Source organism: Perna viridis, chromosome 7 (assembly GCF_037379345.1).
Source record: "Perna viridis isolate PV_CMFRI_1.1 ecotype Kerala chromosome 7, ASM3737934v1, whole genome shotgun sequence".
In the NCBI taxonomy this organism is placed as follows: domain Eukaryota; kingdom Metazoa; phylum Mollusca; class Bivalvia; order Mytilida; family Mytilidae; genus Perna; species Perna viridis.
In genome coordinates, this window is record NC_142451.1 from 21,612,046 (window position 1) to 21,624,294 (window position 12,249).

Below are 12,249 nucleotides of genomic sequence, written 5' to 3' on the forward strand. Positions count from 1 at the left end.
AATATTTTCTGAAGCTTTAGCTTAACAATATATTCTTCCTATTTTGTTTGCTCAAATGGTCCTGATGACAAGAGTAATCAAGGAAACCAAGATTCTAGAGATAATCAAAAGAACGTAATCCATGGACAAAGACCAGACATAGATAACAGACACACAACAACAAAGAACATAAAATAACCGAATAATACATACAAAGTAACAAAGGTAAATCAGGCATTAGGTAAACAAATGGATCAATGGCTATGGTAAGGGATAGTCATCACTACTAAAACGTCTTCTCTATTGTAACTTAAGAGCTGTACAAAATTCTTTTTTGGTTTTTGCTTTTCTATCTATTTCTTTTTTGTTTTGTTTTATTTTTTGTTTTTGTTTTTTTATTTTGTTTTTTTTAACAATAATACCACATTAATCTCAAAATTGCTTGTTACAAAGAGCATCATAATTCCAAGCATATCTTAATGCTTGCTGTTCATTTCCACTAATTGTCTAGGGATACAACTAGCTGTAAAAGCAATACATAAGACAAAATATATAAAGAATTTTATCCATGAGGTACAATCTACGATTCACATAAAACACTTAAAAATCAAAATGCATGTACCTTTAATATGTGTTTAAGGCTGTTAACTTTTTATTATCAGAATTTACGCTAATATTTTGATTAAATTCCTTGCTATTAATTATTTTCCATTTATACAAATTTTGTTTTGTTGGAACAATTTGCAGCAGCATTTTCCATCTAAAGACTTTAAGCTTATTATCCTGTAGAGAAAATAATAAATTTTTGTTAAGCAAATATGTGTCTGCGTTCAAAATTTTAAACTAATTATATACACCAACATACATAACATTTAAGCGTACACATGGCACATGTGTTTGTTCAACACAACATGGCATACTAATTAGTTCTGTAATGACAAAAAATCTAATAAAAACAAATATGTACTTTACAGTAGGGTCAAAGCTGACCGATATTTTAATCCTTTAGACAAAAGGCAACATGTGTTTAAATTGAAAAGTAACAATGCTGAATTTATTATAATATATAGTTTGAAAAGGGATTTTTGTACGTATGTGATCGCAGTGGTTTGTTTATACATGAAGTCTACCGAAATTTGAAGATATTCATAAATTGTTGGATATATATTCGTATTGTCAAGAGGAATAAATCTGAAATTTTCTACTGAAGATCTATGTTGTGATTCAAAAGGTTCCATCGCCTTCATGTAAACAAAAAGCTAGAAATGAACATGAGACCGATTATTTTTACTTTGAAAGATTTTGTTGAAGATGTTCTACTATTTTTGCATACATTTTTCTTGCAGCTCGGTAAGTAGATTTTTATAATACAATACCTACAAATATACATTTTATAACAGTTACATGTATATATTTACAAATGTTAAACAAATACACATTCTGTTTTATCATGATAAATATTTCACAAGGTTTGTAACTAAATAATGTCTTAGTGCCAGATTTCCTGTAAAACTTTAATCTAAAAACTATAGTTAGAAAATTGACTGGTGCGTGTTGTAATACATATTGAATAAATTGCAGTATTTTTTACATGTACGTATATTTGTCTAACAATGTGTTGACAATATATATTATTACGTATCGAACTATCTAAGAATCGAAGTATATGATAAGAACAAAATTGATGATTTCCATTGAACCTACTCGCTCTACTATGCCGATCGAATATTGGAATAGTATATTATTTTACATTCGCCTTCGTTGAAGAAGGGTATAATATAGCATATTAATTGAGCTGTGTCGCAAGACAAGCCATATCAGTCTCGTTTAAAGAGGTCAAAATCATATACCATGACAGTGACCTTAGGCCCGTATATAAGACCTGTTCCACGTGTTATCTTCACTTTTTTAATTGAGACGCAAGGCAAGCTATTGTTAGTGAACGCTGTTCACATTTGGTACTTGTTTTTCTTTTTAAAAATTTTACATTTACTTTATTTTGTATTGAAATTTAACATGTTAACGTAACGAACATTCACCTTTTCTAGACGTAGTGTAGGACTTTTATATTATTTTATTACATTAATTTGATTTTATGTTTACAGTTGTCTAGACGTAGTCTAGAAGTTAAGAACTTTTTATAACGAAATATAATTGTAGTTTTAATACATCCATCTATTGCTACACGTAGTGTAGCTTTTGCAATGACTTTGTAGTGAGGTCTATAAATAGAATACATAATTTGTTCTAGTTTTTGAACTGTTAAAGGCCGATAGAATAACCTTTCCAAATTGTTCGATGGGAATGATTAATATGAAGCTGTTAGCATAAAACGTGTATATATTTTACTTTGGATTTTTACTGAGATTAATCCTAACACGAGTTTTGTTAGGACTTAACAAATTTAACAAGTGTGTAACACGTGATTGCCACGTGGTTTGTGGATAGTTATTGAAACTAAAATAAAGAAGAATTAGCCATTTTGAATTCATCGATTTTGCAGTAATTATATGTTCGAAACCCAGTATATAGGACAGTTTTCCTTTTATGCAATCTCTTTCTCCATTTTTTTGGTTTCTTGTCCCATTTCTGTTTATTTATTTTTTGGTTTTTGTTTTGACCCCCTGTACTAGTCCCCTGTTATTGACCCATGGCCAGTAATGACAAAATTTGGTTATGAATCTTTTAGAATTAATTATTCAGTACTTTGACTGAGGTATTTTTACTTCTTAAGACCTTTTTATAAGGTGTCATTTACACTGACAACTGCAACTTTATTTTAATACCTTAATGGTTGAGTTCAGATCAATCATGATAATAATTATATGATAATAAATATGTTTGGGTATACTCAAACTCTAAATATTAACATGTGATATGTTAGTGAGTTATAGATTTTGCCAACTTTTTCAGTTATTTTCTATACTGCTGGAGCAACTGATATCTGATAGCTCTTTTGAACAGGATATTTTACAGATGTATATCCAATCATTTTACATTATGTCAGTAATATTTTTGTGACATTGTTCCATTAAATGAGTTCAAACATAATATGTTAATTAACTAATTCACTTTCTGATTTTTAGTGGCTGGAGGATGTATTATTTTCCATTTGATATTAGAATCAGACATTCTAATTTGAGAAACAAAGTATAAACCATAACTTCCTTCAGTTTTGGCATTCACTAAATCAACTGGTACAGTTGGACTGAGGTTTCAACTATTTGATTTCTTATTTAATCCAGAAAGCCGAATCCAACAAGTTGATGGATTCTATTTTAAATTTTCAACCATCAAGTAGTACTTGCTTCGGCAGTACATATACTAAAATTTGAATGATACAGAGAAGATTAGCATGGCCCCTGCGCAAGGATGACACGCAAATTCGTGAAGCGTTTCATATTTTTGCTCCACCAAGAGAGGTCTACAGTTAGATCTCTTGCAATCAGATCTAGATTATTTGTAATTATACTGATTTTCATTATCTTAACCTAGAATTTGGTTATTTGCATGAATTATATTATACATATTTACATATGCAATTGTAGGATCAATAGTGAAAAAATTCAAATTTCAATTACTATTAAATAGTTTGTGCCTTTTACAGTAATATTTTGTATTATACATATATCACTTAAGTTATGATTATTCTATGTATATTTCAGCTGTTCTGACAAAACTAGATATGGGTAGATATTAATACCATATAAATCTTTCAAAGACTTTTTATATCTCATTTTATAAATGCCAAAGTTCGAGTGTGTGAGTTTTCGTTTCTGAGCACTCTGTATTTTGACAATATAAAAAATCTTATTTTTGAATAAGTTGGAAGTGTTGATTTTATTGGAAATATATCTATCTCTTTTTAGCTTTTCTAGTGTGTTTATTTTTATATGTTATGTTTGTAGAAGCAGCTTCAATGAATATAAGTCTGTACAGTATTTGTATAGAACAATCATATGAATGAAACTGCTGTGGGTGTTTAACTAAAGTTTCAAGTTTGGAAACTGTTCAATTTGAAGATTTCTTTTAGAAATTAGTCATCATAGCTATATTTACAAGCATCATCAATGGGCCTTTTGGCACTAAATTTTGCTTGTGCATGTCCCTTGACCTAATTAACTGTAATTTGTAGTATGTGATAAGTTATGGTTTAGCTCTTCAGAGTTAATAGTACATGTGCATTTATCGAACATCTTTTCATAGAGACGCTTTACTAAACCCCAAATACAGTTAACCATATTCAATCAATCAATGAATTTTTACAAACCAATCTAGGTTTATCTGTTGTACAATATATTTTGAAGAATGTTGTTATAGGGTAAGTCAATGGTTTTTTTATAGGATCAGTTTGAAACTGTTTCAGGCTATGTTATGTACTTGTGAACACTTGAATTCACCTCAGTTTGTGCTTAAAGCCAGTAACCTTACATGCCTGAGTTAAATAAGATTGGTTCAGGCTAGTAGATTTTAACCTACTTGAAAAAGTAAATTGTTGGAATTTATAATTCTGTATAGTACGAGCAATGGTTTTTTGGCTCAGATTTGAACTTCTAGAAATATTGTAAGGACTTTGGTTTATCCTAGAACGTTGATTTTGTTTTCTTGATTCATTTAGATTTGATTTCTGCATATGTCTAATTCATGCTTATATTTTACAAAATGAATATTTTTTCCATATCCTTAAATACACAATTCGTATTGTCAACATGCAAGCTAAAAGAAGAAACAATTCACACATACTTATTTATTAAGTTCTTCATTAGTATTTTTGTCAGTAAGTTTTGGATGATTCTATATATTACTTTTTGATTAATATTTCACTTATTTGTGTTTTTGAATAAGTTTAAAGATCTCACTTGGATGAGTCTTTTAAAAATTCGGGTAATCTCCAATACAATTTATCAGGAAAATTGCTTAAATAATTTGATTTTTTACATATGGACATCTAGTTTAAAGTTAAATCCTCATTGAGAAAGATATCTGCCGTCGAAAGAGACTGTCTAAATGACATGTTTGTCAGAATTGATATGTAATCTTTTTACTTTCTACTATGTAATGGATAGTTCATAGTTTTCTGGTCAGCTTGATAAGCAAGACTGGTCTTTACTACAATGATTTCTATTACTTTAGGTTTTGAATTGTGTTTTTAGACTTAATATCAGTCCTTACACAAGCAGGTAGAAGAAATTGCTCCTACTTTTTTAAATTATTGTTATTGTACTGCTTACTAGTACATCTTTTTATGTATGACAGTTGTTTACAGACCCTTATTTTGATTCTTGATATTGCCTCCTACACGTTTGCAACAAGTCATACTTAAGATATTTTCTGGCATTTATTGTTACTTTTGATTCAGCATTTATAAGAATCTTACAACCAGAGTACTACAATGGGATCTTGTGTCTCATATTCATGGTATTTTGAGATGTGAACTATGGAGTATATTCACTTAATTTTATTTGCTTGATGTCTGTGGATTTAAGGTCATTTTAGATTCAATCTGTTCTACCTAACTCTTGCTGCATTTTTGTGCTGCATTATTTTTGCTAGTTTCTATTTCGTAAATAGTTATCACCACTCTGATTATGATGTATAAAATAAACTAAGGTTTCTTTTCTAGCCTTCAATTATTAAAGTGGTATTTGTGTTTTCCTGTTTCTGCAAAGATGAAAACACATTTGATTGCAAGGAAAATGGAAGCATGACTTTAATTCTAACTGTATCCACATGGATATTTGCTTCTTGGTTTAATGCGTCAGTTACATTTTGTTTTATTATATATGTAATTCATAATGTATGTATCATATACTTCTTTAACCCATTATGTAGTGGAGAATAAGATATGAAGACAGTTGAAATATTTTTTGTCTTCAGAAGTCACCCTAAATAAAATGATTGTGGTTGGTGACTGTTATATAGTGATTTGAGGTATAGTAACTGCTCATTGTAACATTTATAAAATCTTCATGGTTTGATTGATATAACGTAGATTATTAACAGGATCTGACCTTTTTTGTATTTGATGGTATATGTTTATAAACATGTGTAATTGTTACTAAACACAATTAGTACTGATCATACTCTTTCATCAATTTCTATTTCCTTGGCCACACATTTTTGTGAAATATGTTGGGTTACTATCATATAAATTATGTTATACAATCAAGTTTTTATTTTCTTAGTAATATGTGTTGATAGGGTGAAGTAATTGCCTTAGCTCATGATATGAAGAATATTTTAGTTGATGTTGGTCTAAAAACTGTAAACTGTTTTTGATTTTAACTTTGTTTAGACTTGTATTTTTCAGACTTAAAAGTTTAGACTTGTAATTTTCATCTTCGGCTCTATTATGGTTCCTTTTTAAGTCTGATATATATATATGTATATATATATGTATACCTGTGCAATATTGACAAACAAGTAATACAACAGGTTGATTAGTTAAAATGTTTTACTTTATGAGCTCAGAAACAATTTTATGATTGTTCACCTGTTTAGATTACTGAGAAAATAATTTAAGATTCTATTTTGATTTATTTGGTGTAAAGCAGCAAAGTTATATATATGGTATTCTTGCTACGGTCTTTGCACTCATTACATAAATTCTCATACAATAAATAAGGTTATATGTTCAACATCCTTTATAATATTAATTTCAAATTTTTATGTTTGAGTATATATGGATCTTTCGATTATAATGTTGCATTATATACTTATACATTGTAATCTTTTATTTTGTGACATTTTTCTGAGAAGGTTCCTTATTGGTCAGTAAAAGGTTTGTTTACTGGCAGCAAACTCATTTTATGTATTACTTAGTTTGTTCCAACTCTTTGAACATGCTATATTATACCCTTCTTTAACGAAGGCGAATGTAAGATAATGTTCCCTCATCCAAGCATATCGTAGAGATGTAAAGGATGAGGGGCATTATCATAATGAGCCTGAGGCTCAAGAAGGGTATAATATACCCTCCTCATGAGTTTGTCATATTTATTGTGACTGTCTGGTATCTCGCAATGTGATTGCTACTAATATCAGTACACTATATTTAAATATCTATTAAGTTGTTTCTTCTTGTTTCATTAATTCCCACCCTGTCTTTGCACTGTTGGAACAAACTCTCTTTAAAAAGTGAAGATAACACGTGGAACAGGTCTTATATACGGGCCTAAGGTCACGGTCATGGTATATGATTTTGACCTCTTTAAACGAGACTGATATGGCTTGTCTTGCGACACAGCTCAATTAAATGCTATATTATACAATTCTTGAGCCTCAGGCTCATTATGATAATGCCCCTCATCCTTTACATCTCTACGATATGCTTGGATGATGGAACATTCTATGAATTGCGCTCGCATTTTCCCGTTAGTGATTGAACTAGTAATGAATCGAGTACATGCCGGTCTACATACGTAAATGAGTTCTTTCTTTTCAATAAAATCTTTTTTTCCATTTGGAAAAAGAACTTTCCGCTTAACTTTGAAATATCTAATAGATATAATTTCAACCATCGTACTACATCTATATTCATCATATAATTCATTACATTATACATGTATGTAATGTTATGATATACTATTTTAGATGACAAGTTTACATAGACCACCTCTATCATATTAAGGTAGAGCATAATGCTTACCTGCTTTAGCACATATACACGGCCAAATGCGCCACATATGATAATCATATGGTAGTCATATGATTATCATATGATTCTCATATGATAATATGGGCTTACAAACATATGATAATCATATGTTAGTGAAAAACATGTGATTATCATATGATAACCATGCAATTATTATATGTTATATGTTTTATGAGACATGTGATTATCATATGGTGCTCGATTCATATGATAATCATAATTCAAACCATATGATTCTCATGTGTGGCACATTTGCCTGTGTATAAAAATGAACTTAGCTATTAAATTCATTTTCTTAATTCTTTTATACCATTATCATTTACTCTTATTTTCAGTTTTTTTTATGTTATTTTATTTATTTATTTATTTATTTATTTATTTATTATTATTTTTAGTGTATATATAAAAGTATATACAAATTATGACCTTATTTTGGTTTTTTATCCCTCCTCCTGTCTTCAGGAGTAGGTTGGTGTGTGTCCTCCTACAGGAGTGTTAACAGAAGGTTTTAAACCTGTCTGTGAAGCATCAAAAGAAATAGATTTGTCACTCTTTTTGTTTGTATCAGAACTATATTCTTTTTCGCTGCAGTTGTGTCTTGCAGACTGAGAATTTGATTTCGACTCACTACCTTTTTGATTGTTCCGTTTGTGTTGTCTCTGTTCTCTTTGTTTCCTTTTTGTCTTCTTACCTTTATTTGATTCATTGTCACTATCTACATCATCATTTTCAGCTTTTACACCTTTGTGCTTAATATTCTGCTTTTGTTGACTCTGTCCCTTGTTTGTCTCCTCCTTATATTCATTTTCACTTTCAACATCAGCATTTTCATTTTCTTCACTTTCACTGCATCACCTTTGTCATCATCATCACATTTGTTCTCACTGAACATCTCAGGGTCACGCCTTCGTGGACAGTCAATTTGTTTGTGCCCATAGCTATCAGAGGATTTACATTTCCAGTTTCCAGTCATTTTGGCAGTCCTTCAAGGTATGTCCTGTCTCTAAACATTTGCTACATGAGATGATATTTTGTCTGTCATCAGGTTGCCCTGGATGTAAAACTAGCCCACTATATCTACCAAATTTCATAAACTTTGGCAGAGGCTCTTCAAATTGTTTACATATTATCACTCTGTCTCCATGTTCACAGTTGGTTAGCTTTCCTTTAACTCTGATGCATTTTCTGTTGAAGGCTACAATATCTAACCCCTTCAGTTCTATAACTCTTTTAATAATACCATCATCTGCACTGAGTGGGACCCCTTTGACTGTAACTTTCTTGATTACACGACCTGCAGTATTAGGGTTCAGAGGATTGTGCATTTTGAATCTAACCTAACTTCCCCTAGGTATTACACCTTTTTGTAAGAGCGCTGCTCTACTTTCTGGATTCTCCATATATATACCCTCCACATTGTGTAAATACGTTGAATACCTTTGATGGTGTTGGGTTCAACGACTTGCCCAATAGCCTTATACACCTCTACATGTGTAACAAACATTTCACGAGTTACAACTCCTTTAATGTGTAATTTCCCTTGAAAGGCTATAACTATTTATTTTGCAGTTTGCAAAGAGTCGAAAAAATGGTCTTTACGTAAAATGCGATGAATTTCTATATACATAATTTAGCACTCAGGAGATTATTATGACATTTTATAAGAAGGTAGAGCATCATATATAGATGTATTTGAAGGGATATAATTACTGTTTGAAGAACTTATAAGAAAGATAATTGAACTTAAAAGTTTTACTCCATTTTAAGTGGGGAGTGAACTTGCTCACAGTATTTCTAGTTCTTATTGAAAATATCAGTTTACTGATATGATGATAAAAAGCATCAGCAATTTCCAAAGACAATATTAAGTTAAATACACTGTGACATTGCTGATAATTAGAATAATGTCAGTTTTGACAGAATCCCCACAAAATGTAACATCTCACTGTGATATTGTTTGTTAGTCTTCAAATTGCTGTAATTCTATACATCTTATATAAGTAATAAACATAACATACACTATCTGTAGGTATGAAATACTTGTATTACATCAACACCGTTGAGTGCATTCATATATTACTTTGGGTGCATTTTCTCAGCATTTATTATGCATGTAAGTCAACTGCATGTTTATTTGGTACACAGCTGTGCCATGATCAATTGTACATTTTCTTACATTTCTAGTTTTGCTTGACCCAAACTTTCTTTTTTGCTTGGTGGTTAAATTTCTTCTTTAAGAATCATTGCAGCTTGATGGCTTGCTGTACAACAAATTTACATACAAAAAATATAAAAAAACAAGGTTGGTACACAGCATCCATATTGACCCACCCACCTTGTTTAAGAAGCCATCTGACTTGTACAGGACACTGCATGAAACTTCTTGTTTTCCAGATTGTGATGATGGTTACTGGGGACAGAACTGTACTGAGAACTGTACTTGTGTAGAAGTCTATACAAAGACCTGTCATAAGAGTAATGGAACATGTGAATGTAAGACTGGCTGGAAGGGAGATAACTGTGACCAAGATGTCAATGAGTGTATCAGTAATACCTTTTCATGTCAGAATAACTCATACTGTCAGAATACCAATGGATCTTATGTCTGTGTCTGTGATCCTGGATATATCAACTCAAATGATATCTGTGTTGGTAAGTGTCAAATAGTCTGTAAGTTTACTTCAATTTGTTTTACATAGCAAAAGATTCTTCGATACTTTATTTCTCTTGTTAGTACTTGTGAATTAGGAATTTCAGTAGTATGTTCTTTGTGCTTACCTAAAATAACAGTTTAGTTGTCAATAATCTTGAAGGTGAAGTGAATTTATTTCAATTCCACTTTTTTTTTTAGCTTGTGAAGATGGGTACTGGGGACAGAGCTGTGCTGAGAACTGTACCTGTGTAGAGGTCAACACAAAGACCTGTCATAAGAGTAATGGAACTTGTGAATGTAAGACTGGCTGGGAGGGAGATAACTGTGATCAGGACATTGATGAATGTACCAGTAATACCTTTTCATGTCAGAATAACTCATACTGTCAAAATACTAATGGATCATATGTCTGTGTCTGTGATCCTGGATATATCAACTCAAATGATGTCTGTGTTGGTAAGTCACAAACACTCTGTAAGTTTACTTCAATTTGTTTTACTTAGCAAAAGTAAAAAGATGGATAAATAAATATTAAGAATGTCAGAAGAGAAAACCACCAGCAACAAACAATAAGGGAAAGCTACAATCCTATACCATTGGAATAACTTTAGGACAGTAGCCTTTTTTTGTATAGTAAATGATAATTGTTCCTTAATTAGTCCCCTACTGGCTTTAGCTGAATGATACTTAGGTTTTTTACTCTACATGGCTGTCTGTCCAACTGTCAGCCCAGTTTTCCACATTTTTTTTCTTAGTGCTTGCAGATATTAAGCTGATTTTTGGTATATGAGTCAACCTTAATAAGGTACAGATCACGTATGTGTTTTGTTATACTTTCCTGATTTTTGGCTGAGTTATGACCCTTGAACTTTGAGAAATAACAAAATTTAAGTTTTCCTCACTCTTTTCTAAATGCTTGCAGATATTGAGCTGATTTTTTGGTTTGTAAGTCTACCCTGATGAGTTACAGAACAACTATGGTTTCCTTCCGCTTTGCTGATTTTTGTCCAACTTATTTCCCTTGAATTTACCGTAATTTAAGTTTTGCACACTTTTTTTCTGAACAATTGCAGATATTGAGCTGATTTTTTGGTATGTGAGTCTACCCTGATGAGTAACGGATCAAGTTTAGGTTTCATTTCACTTTACTGATTTTTGTCAGAGTTATGGGAAAAGTGAAAACCTGTTAACCTTTTCTTAATGAGACAATATGTTAATATAACAAAAGATCAGCTGATTATTCATTTATATTGGTATGGAATTTGAAACCAAATCTGTCCAATTGTCCAAGCATAAAATCTGCATCTGTTGAATGGATTTGGACATCTTGTCTTTGTGGATATCCCTTCTTCTGTAGTATTTGGGTCAGTGATATAAAAAGCTGATAGGGGACTATGTACTGTTTTGCAAGACTCTCAGAGTCAGTCAATAAACTTGTAAATGAATTGGATTTTATTTAAGTCCATCTATTTTTCAGCTTGTGATGATGGTTACTGGGGACAGAGCTGTGGTGAGAACTGTACCTGTGTAGAGGTCAATACAAAGACCTGTCATAAGAGTAATGGAACATGTGAATGTAAGACTGGATGGATGGGAGATAACTGTGAACAAGATGTCAATGAATGTACCAGTAATACTTTTTCATGTCAGGCTAACTCACAGTGTCAGAACACCAATGGATCTTATGTCTGTGTCTGTGATCCAGGATATAGTAACTCAAATGATACTTGTAATGGTAGGTCTGAAGTTTCAAGTCATTCCACAACGAGTGATATAGTTAACTTTAGGGAATAAAGTTGGTCTTTTCATGATTGGAGGACCATTTTTGTCTTTCATGATTAGTTTCACTTATTTATTTTGGGACCTTTTACAGCTTGCTTTATGGTATGAGTTGAAGACCATGTGGTGATCTGTAGAATTTAAATTGTTTGATGATCGGTAATAATGCCATGACTGTCTT

The 12,249-nt window shown here is 31.3% G+C and overlaps 1 protein-coding gene and 1 non-coding gene across 4 annotated transcripts in view; both read left to right on the forward strand.

Annotated features, from left to right (window-relative positions):
- The window catches only part of LOC148611779 (uncharacterized), a 49,918-nt gene that overhangs the window by 20,216 nt on the left and 17,453 nt on the right, over positions 1-12,249 (forward strand). For all 3 annotated transcript variants that reach the window (XM_088592650.1, XM_088592651.1, XM_088592652.1), the window contains 3 exons: positions 10,031-10,288; positions 10,488-10,745; positions 11,767-12,024. In XM_088592650.1, coding sequence (XP_088448776.1) covers positions 10,031-10,288; positions 10,488-10,745; positions 11,767-12,024 — 774 coding nt within the window. The remainder of the gene's footprint in view (positions 1-10,030; positions 10,289-10,487; positions 10,746-11,766; positions 12,025-12,249) is intronic.
- Positions 3,280-3,386, forward strand: LOC148611780 (U6 spliceosomal RNA). The gene has a single exon (XR_015924630.1). It is a non-coding gene; the product is annotated as a U6 spliceosomal RNA (small nuclear RNA).